At 46.2% G+C, this 20,180-nt stretch overlaps 1 protein-coding gene across 1 annotated transcript in view; it reads left to right on the top strand.

Moving 5' to 3' along the window:
- The first annotated feature begins 1,872 nt into the window (after positions 1-1,872).
- Positions 1,873-20,180, top strand: part of LOC132142486 (neuronal membrane glycoprotein M6-b-like) — an 86,523-nt gene continuing 68,215 nt past the window's right edge. Inside the window, exon 1 of the mRNA XM_059552390.1 lies at positions 1,873-2,025. Within this exon, the coding sequence (XP_059408373.1) occupies positions 2,022-2,025 (4 nt within the window). The 5' untranslated portion in view covers positions 1,873-2,021. The remainder of the gene's footprint in view (positions 2,026-20,180) is intronic.

Raw genomic sequence — 20,180 nt, 5'->3', positions numbered from 1 at the left:
GACTGCAGAGATGAAGAAGCTGTATGGTAAAGATGCAGCAAAGATTCTGGGGATGGAAACAGTAATGCAGCTTACCTTTGACCACAGCTCTGACAAAAAACAGCCCAAGTACTGGCCTGTTATACCACTAAACCTGTAGGATGATCAGACTCCATCATTAGTAAGACTGGCAAACATCACAGAATGAAGAACCTGTTTGCTGAACTCCTGTGCTGACTACTGAAGTGATGCATCAAATCAGCATCTTAGAGGACCTTTTGCATTTATAGAACAAACACTTATTAGGTCCTAATAGCAGATAAAACATATAGAGAGTATATTTAATAAATACTCAGTTCAGTATGATCAGTAAAAACTCTTAAAATGAGTTCTGTAATTCCTGACTTGCACTCATTTTCTTTTGCGATAGCTACATTTGCCTGTAAGTAGTTGCATCCACAGACAACACAGTTCTATCTTAAGTTTCTCATATCATGTAAATGATGGAAGTGCTGTGTAGATTTCAGAGTCGTTCTTTTCATGTAGTCATTTCTCCCTAACTGGGTCATTGCCTCCCCCACAGTCTTTGGTTAATGTGTTTTGTCTGTCTCCTCTTTTCGCATCTCACATGAGCACTTGAGACAGTGTTTCCCGGCTTATTCTCTGGTGCAGTTTTTACACTGAAATTTCTCCTTTTTCAATGCAGATTAGTCATTGTTTAATGAACGTGATTTGATTAATAAATGTATTGCATTGAAATCTGTGTGGGTGTGTCAGTTACTATAAAGTTGTTAGTGCTTATTATGCTTTAGAGATGATAATCCTGTCTGATTACAGTTTTTCAATGAAAATAAAAGAAGATCTTATTCTATTTTGAACATCCATCTCTGGAGATCCAATTAAAGATCACTTTTTTAGTGGTGTCCCCTGTGACTGCTTGTGAATAGATTTTAAAAGGCGAGCCTTTGGTATTGTGGCTACAAAAACTTATTCTCAGTCTTACTGCATGTTGATAAAGTGGAAAAAGTGGTTACTTCCAAAATTAATTAAAACAGTTGAAAGAAAAGTTCACCCCAAAATTCTAATTCTGTACATCTTGGATGGCCTGAAGTTGAGTATCCTATTTGTGGCAAAATTTAATTTTTGGGAGAACTATTCCTTTATTTAAAATGGCTCATTTTTGTCAAGATAAACTTGCATTAAATATTTTATTTAATGCTAATTATTAGTCAAGAACTAAAGTGCAATCTGTCTAATTGTGTACACAGTCTCTTATTGTATTTTTCTTAAATAGCCAATGGAAAACTGACAATTCAGATAAACTATAAAAATATGAGACCCCCAAATGTAGCATTGTAACATTATTTTCTCCAGGATCTGAGAAATTTGGATCTTCTCTGTTTGTCCACTTAGTGAGGCCATGCTGGCATAATGCCAAATGGCCAAAACTGAATAGAGTTCCCAGCTGGTTGCCATGGTGGATTTCTCTGAGCATCAGGCCATTTATATTCTGTTGTACTCTCTGGGCTCCCCACACATTCAGTATCAAAGTTTAGAACAACATGAAATGCCCCAAAAAAGTATATATATATATATATATATATATATATATATATATATATATATATATATATATATATATATATATATATATATATATATATATATATGCCTGTTTGGTGTGTAACCTATATAATTGTGATTTTCTTTTCTAATGAATAAACAGAAAACAACATTCTCCCAACACTTTTCGTTACCATGAGCGAGTATATTACTATGTGTTTTATCGTACTTTGTTTATCGCTCATATGTTTCTAATGACTTTTTATTGTAATAGTCCACTAGCAATACAAAGCACTTCTTTCTACCATCATTGCGCTTATGGAGGAAAAAGTAGCCCCGTCCGGGGACCCCACACAGTGACGTCACCGCAGCGATGGTCTTGAACTGGAGCGGCACATTTGTTCAGTTGAGCGAAACACTTTTCACTCCAAACACCCGCCGAACTTTCACTAACTCCCCCCGAACACAGAGAACGCAACATGGGTGAGTGCATGGTGGTCAATGCATCCTCAATAGCGCGTTTGCTCCATAATTTCTTTTGACGTTTCTTTCTCTTCTGCTCGTTTTGAGACGCATTTTAGTTTGCAGCTGCAAGCATGCGCGTTTTTCGACATACTCTAGCTGCTAATAATTTGTAGTATTTATGTAACATTTTATAGCGTCAATGTGCAGTTTGTTTTGTTGCTTGCAGCTATGGTTTCCAAATTAGGCTACTTTTTCCCTAATTTCTTTTACGTGTTTAAAAGCCACTTTCCCAGTCTAAAATGTTGGAATGAATGTCAAGTAGCCTATATACATTTTCTCCATATTACTTTTTTGTGTGTGTGTGTGTTTTGTTTCAGTTCAGATAGACAGCAATAGATAAAAAGAGAATTATTAGAAAAAAATGTTAATCTAATTTTAGTCGTTCCAAATTCTGCTTTATGTATTTCTGCATTCATCAGTCAATTGGAGTGCAATTAATGAGCGTTGCTATGAAATCTGTGTGCTTGTTTATCCTGTACTTATCCAGCATGCAAAATAGAGCTAATGCATGGGAAAGAATTCCTTCTTTCATTTGTCCCAGCTGTGTCCTTGGAATGCTTAGTTATAAAGCACATTCTTTGCCAGCTGCCTGGATCTACATAGACTGCAGCTTAAGTTCTCATCAAGAGAGTGATATTGGGTTTGTATTCCTTGATGGGAGAATGTCATTCTTTAGAGGACCAGGAATAAAGAAAGTGCTTATTGTATGAGTCAGAACCGAAAGTGTCTCCCATTCTCACTTTCTTTGTCTTAGATCTTTCAGTCAGCAAATAATTATGGAAGCTTCCCTCTAACACCTACTGTATTTGTTAGAAATTATATATTATGTAGCATTTGATAATGATTTGCTTAAAAGATGCATTTATATGGCATTTAAATAAATGGTTTTAATAAATTCTCTCTTTTCCCAGGGAGGATACACTTGTTTTATGATTGAAGTTTGTTAAACATTCATATCCCTGAAATTTAGTTAGTAGATATATAGAATTGCATTCCCACAGAATGGCATGTCTCATAGAATCTGCGTGTGATTTTTCTACTCGTGATGATTGTTGCCTACAATTTGTTGATCAATTCATGAAGAGATTCAGTTACAATCTTAAAGGGGTCATATGATGTGATTTAAATGTTTCCTTTCTCTTTGGAGTGTTACAAGCTCTTGGTGCATAAAGAAGATCTGTAATGTTGCAAAGACTAAAGTCTCAAATCCAAAGAGATATTCTTTATAAAAGTTAAGAGTCAACCACACCCTCCTAAAATGGCTCATTCTAACACGCCCCCACATGTCAATGTCAGGATGTGGGAAGATTTGCATAACGACACCTAAATGTTCATGCAAAGAAAGAAGGCTTAACTTTTATTTTCACTGTTGCCGCCACCGCCATGTTGTAGAGACACTGTGCCGTTTCATTGTGGAAGCGAAACTACTTTGTTTGGCCTTCCAAAAGAGGACACAACTAGAAATCAGTGTTTAAGTTGTATTTACAACACTGTTCCAGAACAGTTCAACCCAAATATTCAGATGTAGGCAATGCATTTTACAGAGGACTGTTTCCTGAACCAGAAGCCTACAATGCTTCTGTGTACAATGGCTGTTTCTATAAAGTGGGGCACTTCCAACTTTGCAAGGACAGTCTGATGCTTCAGACTCACAGCCTGTAAGTATGTTTACATATTTAAAGAATTTGCCACTGATGATTCAAATGCTAGTTTTGAGTAGTGTAGAGTAGAGCTTGTTTGTTGTTTCTCCGATCACGAATGCAGACATGCAGCGCGATACGCAATGCAACGTGTAATAAGACAGTATAAGTCATTACAATCATATAATTAGGTCCCCACTGGATGCAACAAATCCCTAGTTCATAATGGGTTTTATTGATTTTGTCTCATCATGCCGGGAGGCGGCATCATAGTATGTTAAGAAGTGTAACATTTCCGTCACACACTTGAGGCATTCAACCAATCACGATAGCTGACCAACCAACGTACACTTCGCTTTTCAGTACAATGAGTTCAATGAGCTTAGTAAAAATCTATGCGTTTCAGAAAGGCGGGGCATAGAGGAGCAACAATAATATACATTATGTGGAAAATAATGTATAATAATGTAACTGCAAAAACACATTGCATTACACCAAATACACAAAATAATGTTCTTTTAGCAACGCCATATGACCCCTTTAATTAACACACAGACTCTTTCACAAGGCCCTTGTAGGCCAGGTTTTTAAATTTACAGTATATTTTAACCAAACTGGATTATGACCTGGGATTCTCTTTAAAAGTTAACTCAGACATAACTGTTTAAATGGCATTGGAAGTATTTCTTAAAACAAGGTTCCCTCTAAGTCAATTCGTTTTTAAACCTTTTCTTCAGAAAGTCACTTCATTCTGACACTAAAGGAGTCTGTGATAGCTCGATTACTCACAATGATTCTTGTGTTAACTGATTTTTATATGTTTTATATCATAATTCTAGGTTCATATACCAAACCTAATATGCTTTTTAAAGTTTGGAGTGAATACTTTTAATATCTTCTCTTTTTCCATCACATTCTTGCTTTTTCTACCAAAAAGTGACATGGTTTAAATTAAGTGAAGAATTTGTTTGTGCTTTTAGGCTGCAATAAATGGATGGAACAAAGAAACAACATTTCTTGTACAGCTGTTCAAAGTTTTAGTCTGTAAACAACATCAGACTTGTTATTATTCAGCTTGTGTGGATGCCAATATATTTACTGTCATATCGTTCTTGGTGAATGAACCTTTACATTGAGAACTGCTTAGCTTCAAAGAGCATTTGCACTTTACCAAGTGTCGTCAGTGAGAGTAATGTCACCTTTCATTTAGCTGCTTTGCAGTATTTGTTTCCAAGCAACAGCATCTCTCTGTGCATAATCCTACTCACATAATTCCACCTTAGACCTCACAACCTGTGCCATCAACGCGAAGCTCATGGCTGCATTCTGTAAGAATTCAATCTTGTTTATCCAGTCTGAAACACCTCTGTGTCCATTATGCAAAGCACTACTACTACTGCCATAACTACAGATCTGAGGCTCCTAGCCCTTGCAAAGTCTAATTTTGTGCAGCATAATAGAAAAGGTCACTGCAGATAACACCACACTCTTCAATTATAAGCTTCATTTTAAAATAGAAAATCAAATCACTTATCCAGTCACATTTAGAATTATCAAGGGGAATAAGTGACAGTATTTGCTGGAGATACCCTTTTTTACTAATCCGAGGATGTTGTCAGGTCCAATGTTTATCTGGTAGATTTAGGTAGTTTAAACACATAAAAGAACTATGGATTCTTGATGTATAAAAAAATCCATTGAAAAATGCTCTCACAAACAGTGGGGAAAAAAGTAAACTTGCCATAAAAATGTGTACCCTGGACCATGCGTACATATGCTTACACTGCATTATTTGCTTTTCATTGAATAAACCATGCTTATAAAAAATGCCAACTTCATGTATGGAAGAAGTAATCATCAGAATGAATCATCATCCAGGCATTGTTGTATAAACATTAAACAAATTGTACTTAACTAATTAAAAAGACATTAAAATAAAATACATAAGGCAGTCATTATTCAGGCATTGTACCAAATCTAAATATTTTTCCACCACAATAAGCAATGTCATCAAGATAAAATAATTCTGACTGAAATCAGAACGTCTCGGTTACTTACTGAAGGAGGGAACGAAAACATTACGCCTTGACTTACAAATTGGGATCTCGCTTAGAGAGACCAATCTACTTTGAGTGTAAACTAAACAAGCCAATGGACATTGGCATGGAATGATTGCATCCAGAGCTCGACAGGGTCTACAGTACGAACACTTTGGAACAGTTATAGCAAGCTGACACTGGATACTGGATACCGGCTCCACACAAAGGCTATAGAATCCATCAAATGTGTTGGGGGTCGCCCAGCCCGCAGCTCTACACATATCTGCCAGCAAGGCGTCATGAGCCAACGCCCAGGAGGATACAACACTTCTAGTAGAGTGAGCTTGAAACTTGAATGAGCAGGGTACACCCTGTGTCTGATAAGCCAGGGTGATGGAATCCACTATCCAGTGGGCCATCCTCTGCTTAGAGATGGCATTCCCCTTCTGCCTGCCTCCGTGGCAAACAAACAGCTGGTCTGAGGTCCTGAAACTTTGTGACCCCTACCCTCTTGATGGAGGCCAGTGCAAACAGGAGCAGAGTCTTTGATAGAAACTTCAGCTTAGCTGTCTGCAAAGGCTTAAATGGGCCCTGCTGTAGTTCTCTGAGCACTAGAGACAGGTCCCAAGGGGGTACAGAGGGGGCCATGGAGGATTTAGCCTTCTTGCCCCCAAAAGAAACCTGATGGCCAGGTCATGCTTCCCCACCGACTTCCCTTCTATGGGGTCATGGTCATGGTTATTTTCGTGCCCCTGGGAGTACTGTTACAGACACGCCAGGTTCCACCACCAACGAATCACAACACACTACCTCACCTGAATACTAATCACTCCCACCTGATCCTCATCCACCTGCAGTCACCTCCTCACTAAAAATACCACACACACGCACCCAGTCAGCGTCAGGTCTCATTCGCAACAAGGTCTTACCTGAATGCTTACTCTAAGGACTAAATCTATCTCTACTTACTTAGTGATCGCCAGAAGCTCCCCGTCTTCTTCGTGTGCGTGTGTGTGTGTCCACTACCTCCAGTGTCTGAAACCATTCTACTACGGATCCCTTCATCACTGCCTCCAGCACCATCTCATCACCCTGCACTACCCGCTTCTCTGCTTGTGCCTCAATAAATGGTGTTTCTGTTACTTTCAGCCTCCTGTCCTGGTATTCCGTAACAGAAGACCGGACCAAGATCGATCGGCACAAGCATGAGCCTCACGGACCCCTTCCAGGACCTGGTTGACGCTTTGCGTTGAACACTAACCACTCTTCCGGCATCCCCATCACCTGCGTGCACTTCTGCTGACAATACCACTTCCTCACCTGCCGTGCACGCCAGTCCCATGGCCAAGCCGTCTCCCTACTCTGGTTTGGCGGAGGATTGCAGCGGATTCCTGCTCCAATGCTCAATGCTCAATATCAACTCACTGCTGCTGAACGACAAAGACTGCTGGCCCAGAATCTGTGTCTCTACTGTGCATCTCCGGGGCATATCATCTCCATATACCCTGTCCGTCCTCCTCGTCCCATGGTGAGTGCCATTCTCCCTTCAAAGTATCAAATGAAACCACTCACCACTATAGTGACACTTACTGCCGCTGACATCTCTCTTCCAGTTTCCGCCCTCCTCGATTCTGGGTCAGCCAGCAACTTCATCATCATCTGCTCAAGCTCACTACCACGGCAACGCCGTCAGCCTACCAGGTCCACACAATAACTGGAAAACCTTTGAGTCATAGATGTATTCGTTATAGTGGGGGCCTGAGATCCACCTGCTGGTTCTGGAGGAATCCACTGCTGACGTCATCCTAGAGCGCCCGTGGTTGGAGCAGCACAATCCAGTCATCTCATGGAAGACAGGCGAGGTCCTAAAGTGGGGCGATTCTTGTTTCCAGGGCTGTATCACTGTATTCCCTGTTCCAGCCAAACTCCCCCCGGACCCTCTACCTGTATGTACTACCTCCATCGAGAGCCTGGTAGAAAAGCAATCCATATCCATTCCGACCTGTTACGCCCCATTCAGCAAACGTATTCTTCCCCAAACGGGCCTCCAAGCTGCCGCCACACCGGCCATGAGACTGTGCCATCGATCTGCTTCTGGGTGAACCAGTGCCTAAAGGAAGGATATATCCCCTTTGCATCCCGGAGGAGAAGGCCATGGAGGATTACATCAAGGAGGCACTGGCTCAGGGTTACATCCGTCCGTCTACCTCCCCTGCTGCTTCCAGTTTTTTCTTTGTGGAGAAGAAGGATGGAGGCTTGCGGCCCTGCATTGACTACCGTGACCTCAACAACATAACAGTCAAGTTCCGCTACCCTCTTCCCCTCATCCCAGCTGCCCTGGAACATCTCCGTGGTGCCACTGTGTTTACCAAGTTGGACCTCCGCAGCACGTATGTAATCGATTGAGGCTCAAGCTCGGCTGAGAAGGAAGGAGAAAGGAGTCGGCGTTCTGAGGCTCGTGGGAATATTTATTAAACTCAAAGAGGAAAAAGTCGCGCCACATGCGCTTCACTTCACACGTTCACTGAACACTATTCACTGTTTGTCTGGTCTACGGTCTCTCCCGCACGTCTGCTGCTTTCTCCCACGAGTCCTCAGCTCTCTCAGTCTCTGCTGGTTCGCGGGCGGCTTAAATGCCGATTCCCCATGCCAATCACTGCAACGAGAACCAGGTGTTACTTGTTTCTCACCTGAACCACTTACCACCGCTAATCTCCTCACCCTCTCTCCCGACGCAGACCTCGCTGAACCACGCCTCCGCCGCCACATACCCCCACCGCCCGACTCAGGCCGGGGAGCCATCCGGCTCTGTGAATCACCTTGAACTTAAACGGCTGCAGAGCCAGATACCAACGAGTGATTCGCGCGTTGGTATCCTTCATGCAGTGGAGCCACTGGAGGGGTGCGTGATCCGAGCAGAGGGTGAACTCCCGCCCCAGGAGGTAATAGCGAAGGGTGAGAACCGCCCACCTGATGGCCAAACACTCCTTTTCTATGGTGCTGTACTTAGTCTCTCTCTTTGAGAGCTTTCGACTAATGTACAGCACCGGCCGGTCCACCCCCTCCACCTCCTGGGACAGGACTGCGCCCAGCCCCCTGTCCGACACGTCAGTCTGCAACAAAAAGGGGAGAGAAAAGTTAGGAGAGTGCAGGAGCGGTCCGCCACACAGGGCAGCCTTAACCCGGGTGAAGGCCTGTTGGCACAGCTCCGTCCACTGGACCGTATCTGGTACCCCCTTTTTAGTGAGGTCAGTCAGCAGGCTGGTGAGTTCCGAATAGTCAGGGATAAACCTCCTGTAATATCCCGCCAGCCCCAGGAACTGCCTCACCTCCTTTTTGGTCTTGGGCCGGGGGCAGGCTGCAATCGCTGCCGTCTTGTCAATTTGGGGACGCACCTGCCCGTGACCCAAGTGGAAGCCCAGATACCTTACCTCCACCCGCCCAACTGCGCACTTCTTCGGGTTGGCCGTTAGCCCCGCCCGTCTCAGCGCCCCAAGGACGGCCCTCACATGCTCCATATGCCGCTGCCAGTCTCCACTATAGATGATATGCGGCATATGCAGCATGGGGTCTTAGCACCCGATCCATGAGACGCTGAAACGTAGCCGGGGCCCCGAACAAACCGAACGGAAGTGACACAAATTGGTGCAATCCAAACGGCGTGGTGAAGGCTGTTTTTTCTTTGGACATGGGAGATAAGGGGATCTGCCAATATCCCTTTGTTAAGTCCAATGTCGAATAAAAGCGAGCCGTGCCTAACCGATCGAGCAACTCGTTAATCCGCGGCATTGGATAAGCATAAAATTTTGACACTGCATTCACCCTGCGGTAGTCCACACAAAAGCGCACCGAGCCGTCCGTTTAGGCACCAAAACTATCAGGCTCGCCCAATCACTGTGGGACTCCTCGATTACTCCCATCCCCAGCATAGCTTCTAATTCCGCCTGAACTACCTTTTTTTTGTGTTCAGGTAATCTATATGGCCGACTGCGAACTACCACGCCCGGCTCGGTCTCAATATGGTGCTGAATCAAATTAGTGCGACCCGGTAGAGGCGAAAACACATCGGCAAATTCGGACTGCAACCGCCCGATGTCAGTGAGCTGCGAGGGCGAGAGGTGATCCCCCCCTGGGGCCAGGGCGAGGGATTTCTCTTTGACAATCGCTTCTGGCCCGAGATCCTCCTCTCCGCTCACTGCCGTCGCTAACAGCACTGACGCCTCCGCGCTCCATTTTTTGAGGAGGTTGAGGTGGTAAATTTGGCGTGCGTTGCCTCTATCCATTCGTACTACTTCATAATTGAGATCCCCTATCCGCTGTGTGACCTCAAAGGGTCCTTGCCACTTCGCTAATAATTTTGAGCTAGAGGTGGGTAGTAAAACGAGCACTTTATCTCCCGGTGCAAATTCTCGTAGCCTAGTTCCCCTGTTATACGACTGGCTCCGTCTGCCTTGGGCCTGCAGCAAATTCTCCATAAAGAGCCGCCCCAGTGTATGGAGTTTTGCCCTCAGGTCCATGACATATTGAATTTCGTTTTTACTCTCCGAACATCCGTCCTCTCAAGTTTCTTTCAGGACATCCAAAACCCCCCGGGGCTGGCGTCCGTAAAGAAGCTCGAAGGGGGAAAACCCAGTGGAGGCTTGGGGGACCTCGCGCACAGCGAATAAGAGGGGTTCCAGCCATCTATCCCAATTTTTCGCGTCCTCTTGTACGAATTTACGAATCATCGTTTTCAATGTGCGGTTAAAGCGTTCGACCAGACCGTCCGTTTGTGGGTGATAGACGCTGGTACGTACCGCTTTAATGCCCAATAATTCGTACAATTCGCGTACTGTGCGTGACATAAATGCGGTGCCTTGGTCCGTGAGAATCTCTTTTGGGATTCCCACGCGGGAGATTAAACGAAACAGGGCGTCCGCCACACTCCTTGCCGAGACATTGCGGAGCGCCACTGCCTCAGGATATCGGGTTGTGTAATCGACTATGACTAGCGCAAACCGATGTCCGCGTGCCGATCGCTCTAATGGCCCGATGAGGTCCATGCCAATTCGTTCGAAGGGGACCTGTACTAGAGGAAGAGGGCGCAATGGCGCTTTTGGGGTGGCCGGTGGGTTTACCAACTGACATTAACGACAAGACGCGCACCACCTGCGCACATTCTCGTGAATGCCCGGCCAAAAGAACCACAACGTACAACCTCATTCGGATACGTGAGGGGGACGAGTGGAAAACTGCCTTCATCACTCCTACTGGCCACTATGAGTACTTGGTGATGCCGTATGTACTTGTTAACGCCCCCTCCGTGTTCCTTCATCCATGAGGTGCTCCGGGAGTTCCTCCATAAGTTCGTCCTAGTCTACATAGATGATATCCTCATTTACTCCCGGAGCCTAGCGGAACATCGTCGCCACGTTGCGGAGGTCCTGCAATGCCTTAGGGCCTTTCAGCTATACATCAAGGCCGAGAAATGCTCCTTCCATCAGCCCTCAGTGCAGTTCCTTGGGTATAACATCAACAGGGGACGAGGGGAAGGTGAACGCTGTCAGAAACTGGCCCACTCTTAACACCATCAAAGAACTCCAACGTTTCCTCGGCTTTGCCAATTTCTACCGACGCTTCATTCAAAACTACAGTTCTATCACCAACCCTCTCACTAGCCTCCTCCAAAACAAACGCAAGTCTCTGTCCTGGACCCCAGCCACCACAGAGGCCTTCTACTCCCTGAAGGAGGCTTTCACTACCGCTCCACTCCTGGTGCATCCTGACCCCAATCGACCCTTCATCGTCGAAGTCGACACCCCCACCACCAGAGTGGGAGCAGTCCTGTCGCAGCAGCAGGGGAATCCCAGATGCCTCCATCCATGTGACTTCTTCTCTCGGAAGCTCAACCCGGCGGAGGTCAATTACGACATCGGCAACCGTGAGCTGCTGGCCATGGAGGAAAGGAGGCATTTGCTGGAGGGAGCCAAACACCCTTTCCTAGTCCTCACAGACCATAAGAACCTCGAGTATCTATGCATTGCCAAAAGGCTGAATCCAAGACAGGCCCGCTGGGTGCTATTCTTTACCCGCTTCAACGTCTCCATCTCGTACCACCCAGGGGCCAAGAACATTAAGGCTGATGTCCTGTCCCAGTGTCACGCCCCAGAAGAAAACCTAGAAGAACCTGAAACTATTCTTTCTGGGAAGGTAATCGTCAGCCCAATTACCTGGTCCGCCGAGACCCTACCTTCCTCCAATACCTCTGCCAACACTCCGCCGGGTTGCCCACCGGGACATCAGTACATCCCCAGGACACGGCGCACTCCACTCATCCACTCCGCTCACACATCTACCATCAGGCAAGCTCCACCCTCTGCCCATCCCAAACCACCCGTGGTCACACCTAGGGCTGGATTTCATCACTGATCTTCCTCCCTCTGACAATAATACCTGTATCCTTGTCATTGTAGACGGGTTTTCTAAATTATGTCGTCTTCTCCCTCTGAAAGGTCCACCTACACCCATGGAAACATGTTTAACCATGTCTTCAGATTTTTTGGCATTCCAGAAGACATCGTCTCCCATAGAGGTCCCCAGTTCATCTCCCAGGTATGGAAAGCTTTACACTCACTCCTAGGTCTGGCCATCAGTCTGTCTTCTGGATACCATCCCCAATCCAATGGCCAGACAGAGAGGAAGGTTCAGGAGATCGGCCGCTTCCTCCGTACCTTCTGCCATGGCCACCAGGACTCTTGGAACCAGTTCCTAGGGTGGGCCGAGTACGCACAGAACTCCCTGCGACAACCCACCACTGGACTCAGTCCATTCCAGTGCGTGCTCGGCTACCAACCACCGCTCATCCTGTGGTCAGGTGAACCCTCGGACGTCCCCTCCATCGACTACAGGTTCCGAGAGAGCGAGAGGGTCTGGGACGCGGCTCACCACCAACTGCAATGGGCTCTACGTAGGTGCAGGATGACAGCTGACCTTCGCCGATCTGACGCTCCGGAATACCAACCTGGACAGAAGGTCTGGCTGTCCACCCTGGACATCCGCCTGCGCCTACCATGCCACAAGCTAAGTCCCAGATTCATTGGCCCATTCACCATCATAGAGCAGATCAATCCGGTTACTTTCAAACTCCAATTACCACCTGAGTACCGGATTCACCCCACTTTCCATGTGTCACTCCTCAAGCCTTACCATCCCTCTGTTTCTCCCTCCACAGAGCCTGGCGTAGCCAAAGCCCCCCCCCCCTCTCCTTCTTGAAGAAGGAGCTGCCTACGAAGTTCATGACATCCTGGACTCCCGGCGGCGTGGTGGACAACTTGAGTACCTAGTGGACTGGGAAAGATACGGTCCAGAGGAACGCTCATGGGTCCCATGCAACGACATCCTGGATCCGAACCTACTAGACCTTCCACTCCAATCATCCCGAAAGACCGGCTCCTAGAGGAAGAGGATGTCCACCATGTCGTCGGGGTCCTCGGCCCTCAGGAGTGGGCCATGGCAAGGGGGGTACTGTTACAGACACGCCAGGTTCCACCACCAACCAATCACAACGCACTACCTCACCTGAATACTAATCACTCCCACCTGATCCTCATCCACCTGCAATCACCTCCTCACTAAAAATACCACACACACGCACCCAGTCAGCGTCCGGTCTTGTTCGCAAAAAGATCTTACATGAATGCTTACTCTAAAGACTAACTCTATCTCTGCTTACCTCTCTCCAGCGATCTCCAAAAGCGTCTTCTATTTTGTGATGTCACAATAACTGCCAAATTCAAACTTAAATTTAATTCAAATTTCAAATTTAGCTGGCGCTGAGCCAGAGTGAGATGTGCACTGAGCTTGTCATTATCACAACTGTGCATTGCTCTTAACCACATAATGCATATTTCAGTTTTCTGACATTTGAATACACATAAGTACAATTAAAAACAATACATCTAGAGTGTGTAAAATACACACAGATGTTTATGGAAGCAGCAATAACAATCCATTCAAATTTTATTTGCCAATGTGTTTTATTCATATAAGATACATATAAGATAAGTTCACTCTATTCTTCACCCAGTTCACCGGCCACTTATTTATATTTTATAAGTGCTGTAAATTTGATGGACTTGCAGTGCCCATGTCACATTACAGATCACAATCAACATAATTAAGACAGGTGTTTAAATGACAAAACTCACTCATTTACACATATTCGTGATATATCAGAATATCAGAATATCAGATTGTTCTTGACATGGTAGGCAAGTTTGTGAATATTTTAAATAAAAAGACAAAAACAAATAAAAGCGATCCATCTGTCATATACAATGTTATTGTGGCTGCGGTGTGTTACGTGACAAGCATGACAGTCTTCATGGAAACGGTAAGGGGAAACATTCTAAAATAATGGCCGCTTTAAAAAAAGTTACTCTGGGGGAACTGTTAGAATATTTTAAACTCACCACTGAAAGAGTTAATGGTGGAGGGAGACAGCCTTCGCTCCAACCCCTGCTGCAGAAAGGACAGCACGACTCTTCAGAGGTCTGGACGTGGGTGCCAAAGAGTGCCCAGTCTCTGAGTCAGTAGATCCTTCCCCAGTACCTACAGCATCAGTACTGGGAACCTGGTTCCAGTGGGCCAATAAGGCGCCACAAGCAGGACCTGCTCCTCATCCTCCCTGATCTTGCACAATGTCTGTGCGAGAAGGCTCACTGGGGGAAACGCATACTTGTGAAGGCCAAGCTGTGTACCAGTGCGTCCGTGCCTAAGTGTTCCTTAGGTCAAGGAGTTAAACAACTGGTAGTAATAATTCCCTGGAGACGCAAACAGGTCTACCTGGATGGCTCTGAAATGTCTCCAAATCAGCTGGACCATCTGGGGATGGAGCCGTCATTCCCAGAGTAGCGCAGCTGATGACAGCTTGTCCGCTGCCCGGTTGTGCAATCCTGGAATGTGAATGGTATGAAGTGACCTCTGATGCTTCTGACTCCAGAAGAGGAGGTGGCAGGTTGCAAAATGTGACAGGAGCGTAGACCAACTTGTTGATTGATGTACTCAATGGTTGCAGTGTTGTCCGTGCAGACCAGCAAGTTCTTGCTTCCTAAGCTTCCTCTGAGACGGTTCAAGGCAAGGCGTACTGCTAACAACTCTAGCCAGTTGATGTGCCAGTGCAGTTGAGGGCCTGACCAGACCCCCAACACTGCGTGCCCATTTGTACGTGGCCCCCTAGCTGGTGGTCGAGGCATCTGTGTAAACCACACCATGCCTGGAAACCTGTTCTATGGGCACTTCTGCCTGGAGAAATGCAAGGTCTTTGTTTGCACAACTGATCCTGAGACTGAGCTAGTATGAGCCAGTCAAGCCACTTCAACTTTTGTGAAGACACTGGGCAACAGAGACAGCCCGGATGGCAGGACCTTGTACTGATATGCTTGTCCTTTGAATGCAAACCACAGCAATGGTCTGTGGCGCAGAAGGATCAACACAGTCTGGGCTGGGACACAGGGACCTTGATGAAACAAACTCTTCTCCATCCCTTATGTTGACCAGATAAGCCATAGGTGACACTCCTGGATAGAAATTGACCGTTATATCGATTTACCAATATTTTCTTCGATATTTAAGCATTTTCCATAATCAGGTATCAGTTTTGTAATATCAGATTCACCGATAAATGCCACCATCTGCTGGGTGTTATGAGAATTGCATGCTGGATCACCATTACAGCTTATCTGAAGGTAGACGAGACAACAAAAATGGCAAGCAGATACTAGATTTGCTGTAGTTAGTAAACTTTATTTAACATAACAGCCAATTATGCACAAATTAGATGCAATACATAAACGCCTGATATGTAGTTTATGCAGCTTGACTCCGTGAGTTGGTCTATATTTCTTAGAGCAGTGCTTTAAGTGGGCTGGTATGCACCGGTACTCAGTACCGCCACTTCCAAATATAGCTCTTGAGCATACTGCCACCTCTCCGTGCGCCCAGAACGTGCTTTTAGCGTACCGGTACGCTCATTTGTACATCTGTTTTAATAGAGGTTTTAATCTTTTGCCTGCGCTGCCGCTTTTCAGAGCGCCCTTCACAATGCAAGCTTCCTAATTCGTCCCACCGATAGCAGAGACTACATTACCCATACACCCTTGAGTTTTACAAGTGAAAAGCGCATGCGTCGCTTTTGCCGCTTTCAGTAACAACTCAACGTGGCAGGAGAGGGTGTATGAAACGCGCACACTCGGCTTGGAAAATATTCAAATACAGTGAACAACACTTAATATGTTCTCCTGGCTTCAGACTCTGAGTACTAAAACAACACAGTCAGAATCAGATGACTCACTGGCTGACACCCCACCAAACCTGAATGATATCGCTTCACATGAGCCGCAAGCTAATGAAGTAATGCAGTAGCTCTTTCAGGTAGGGTGACCAGACGTCCCGAAAAATTCGGGACAGTCCTGAAATCTAAAATGTTGTTCCGAGCCCTGAATCTGGCCCTAATTGTCCTGAAAATTATACTAAAGCAAAATCTTGTGTAGTTTTTGTCTGATAAACATTAAAAACTGGCTGCGGAGGTTGAGTCTTCCTGCAACCAGCCCCCGCCGGCTGCTCATTGGCTGCAGCATCTTTTTTCTAAGTTCTAAAAAAATACCGTAGGCGGCTAGGCACGAATTTAGATATTCATTTATATAATTAATCTATATGCACAAAGACAATACGACCTTTTTGTACCCTTTTTGTTTTAAATCTTGATGAAGAGAGCGCAAGTTGCTGCAGCTGCGAGGAGGACAGTGATGCACGCGTACAGGAGTGATTGACAGTTCGAGGCACTGTGTACCATAAATAAGTTTAAACTCATTAGCATTAGCGTTACAGAAAGGTCTGATTTACGCACTGTTACAACAGTCATTGTTTTTTTGTTTTTTTTTACAATGACATTTGAGTTCATGATTTTAATGTTGTTGTTTCTTGTGGCAGACTAAAGAGTAATGACAGACGGTTGATCTTTGAATAAAAATGTGTGTAGTTAAGGTTTGAAATTCATTATCTTTTATTATAGGCTATGAAGTCTAATATTATAAGCCCCCCATCCCATCACCCCGTCTGGCCACTGCTCAGGAAATGCTCCAGCATTTAGCCACTGCATGTAACTTTTAACAAAATTAATTTGTTTAAAACACCCTTAATTGTATTAACATTTAATATATAACCATTATTTTGCTAATAAACATCTAAATAAATACAACTGTTAGGAAATTAATTATTTACTATCACCACGAGTGATCGCAGTTGGAGTATGGCTAGTTCTGTGTAACTGCATAGATAAACCGCGCTGTCAGCAGGCATTTCATAATCTAGAAGGACAAAAAAAAATTACTAATAATTTTGATATAGCATTAGAGTTGAGAAATTCAATAAAATACAAAGTTTTGTTTGTTATATTCCAGTATTCCAGAGAATATTATTCAGTGACTTAACATTATCCAGTGAGTTATTCTTGACTCTGTACCTATTAAACAGCTTATAAACCTACTAAAACGTCTCTAGGTTACGTATGTAACCCTAGTTCCCCGAGGGAACGAGACGCTGCGTCAAATGCGCTTTGGGGAACGCGCCCAGCGTGAACAACTCTGAATATTGTGTGTAATCAGTCCAATGGAACAGTGTGACGTCACAGGCTGGGTGACGTAAGCGACCAGGAAGCTATAAAAGCACGTGCTGCGCAGCTGGCGTCAGCTTCGAGTACCAGCAAGCGCCGGCAGGGGTGCCGGGGGTATGGCTCCGAGACGCAGCGTCTCGTTCGCTCGAGGAACTAGGGTTACATACGTAACCTAGAGATGTTCCTCTTCAGGAACTCGAGCTGCGTCAAATGCGCTTTGGGGAACGAGTATCAACGCCGCCAGACTACCAAACCCCTGCCTAGTGTGTATCCGAAGAGCACAGCTTAGGACGAGAGGACAGAAGTGCCTGGAGTGACTGGCATGTCTAGGCCATAGAATTTAACAAATGTAGAAGGCGTGGACCACCCCGCAGCATTGCAGATGTCCAGCATGGATACACCTGCTAGGAAGGCCTTGGAGGCCGCCATACCCCGAGTAGAGTGAGCCTTGGCTCCCGACAGCGGGGGATGACCAGAGGACTCATAGGTGGCGTTGATAGCCTCGACTATCCAACGACTAATAGTCTGCTTAGAAGCAGGAGAACCCCTCTTGGGGGGATCGTAGCATACAAGCAATTGGTCAGTTTTTCTCCACATGGCAGCTCTGTGGACGTATGTGTCTAGCGCTCGAACTGGACACATACAATATAGCTTCGCTTGGTCGGGCTCCCGAAAGGGAGGAGAACAGAAGGCCTGCAGCACTAAAGGTCGTGGTGTAACAGAGCGAACCTTAGGAACATATATGAATGCTTTGGTCATGCCAGGTGCAAACTCAAGATAAGTGGGGGCCACAGAGAGGGCCTGAAGATCTCCTACTCTCCGCAGAAAGGTGATAGCCAACAGAAAGGAGGTTTTAAGCGTAAGATGTCTGTCTGAAATATCTTGAATAGGTTTCAAACGGGGGTTTGCACATTGCCTCTAACACCACAACCAAGTCCCACGGGGGAATACGGGACCGTACTGGAGGTCTCAGCCTCAGCGCACCGCGGAGGAAACGTGTAACTAGGGGGTGTCTTCCCAAAGACTGGCCATCGAGAAGGGCGTGGTAGGCCGCAATGGCCGCCACATAGACCTTCAGCGTGGAGTGGGTCAACCCTGCAGAGAGCCTAGCCTGAAGAAACTCCAGAACTGTACCAACTGGGCAGTTTGCTGGGTGTGTACCTGTGAGAGTAGGTCTGTCCTGATCGGTATCTCCCACGGAGAGCCGTCGAGGAGCGAGACTAGATCTGCGAACCATACTCGGCCCGGTCAGAACGGGGCTACTGACAACAGACAGACCCCGTCCCGGTGTACTCTCGCCAGAACTCCCGGGAGCAGAGCAATAGGGGGAAAGGCATACAGACGAAGCCTCAGCCAGGTCTGTACCATAGCGTCCAGTCCCAGAGGAGCTGGGTGAACTAGAGAGAACCAAAGGGGACATTGTGATGTCTCTTGAGTCGCAAATAGGTTTACTTGAGCCCTGCCAAATACTCTCCATATCTGCTTCACCACCTCTGGGTGAAGTCTCCATTCCCCGGGCCTCGGCCCCTGCCTCGACAGTATGTCTGTGCCCACATTTAATTTCCCAGGAATATATACTGCTCTTAATGAGAGGAGATTGCTCTGGGACCACACCAGGATCTGGTGCGCCAGCTTGTACAAAGGGCGCGAACGCAGACCTCCCTTATGGTTGATGTAAGAGACCACCGATGTGTTGTCGGTGCGCACCAACACATGGTGACCCCTTAGGTCTGGGAGGAAGTGCTTCAGTGCACGATAAACTGCTAGCATTTCTAGACAATTGATTTGCCATGTTAGATGGCGACCACTCCACAGACCACGGGCAGGGTGGCCACTCATGACTGCACCCCAGCCGGTGAGAGATGCGTCCGTCGCTAATATTACATGGCGACAAGGAGCTCCCAGCACCGGGCCCTGATTCAAGAACCAAGGTTTCTTCCACATGTCTAAGGCACGGAGGCAGCGCCGCGTGACCTTGATAGTGCGAAGTTGATTGCCCCTCGGGGAAAATCCCTTGGTCTTAAGCCACCACTGTAGGGGTCTCATGTAAAGCAGGCCAAGAGGTATCACGTTGGACGCAGCTGCCATCAGACCCAACAATCTCTGAAATTGTTTGACAGTGAGTGACTGGCCTACTCTGACTCTCTCGACTGAGATGAGGATCGACTCGATACGAGCAGGGGACAATCGTGCCTGCATCACGGTTGAATCCGGTTGAAAGCACACTCTTCCTGGCGTTCAGTCTCAAACCCAGCTCCCCCATATGTGCGAGAACGAGATCTCGATGCCGAATCGCAACCTGCTCTGACTGAGCTAAAATCAACCAATCGTCGATGTAGTTGAGAATGCGGATGCCCTGCATGCGCAGGGGGACCAGAGCCGCGTCTACACATTTTGTGAACTTGCGGGGTGAGAGTGCAAGGCCGAAGGGAAGTGCTCGATATTGGTAGGCTTCGCCCCCGAAAGCGAACCTCAGAAACTTCCATTGTTGTGGAAGGATGGATATGTGGAAGTATGCGTCTTTGAGATCTATTGTGACAAACCAGTCCTCGGACCTGATCTGAGCTACAACATGCTTGATTGTGAGCATTCTGAACTTCAATCTCATAACTGAACGATTTAAGACCCTCAAGTCTATAATCGGACGCAGCCCCCCGTCCTTCTTTGGAACTATGAAATACCGGCTGTAAAATCCGGACTCCCTGTCCTGAGAAGGGACCACCTCGATGGCCTCCTTCTCTAATAGGGTTTTCACTTCCTTATCCATAAGCAGACCCTGCCTGG

Source organism: Carassius carassius, chromosome 6 (genome assembly GCF_963082965.1).
Source record: "Carassius carassius chromosome 6, fCarCar2.1, whole genome shotgun sequence".
NCBI lineage: Eukaryota > Metazoa > Chordata > Actinopteri > Cypriniformes > Cyprinidae > Carassius > Carassius carassius.
This window is presented reverse-complemented; position numbering and strand designations above follow the sequence as displayed.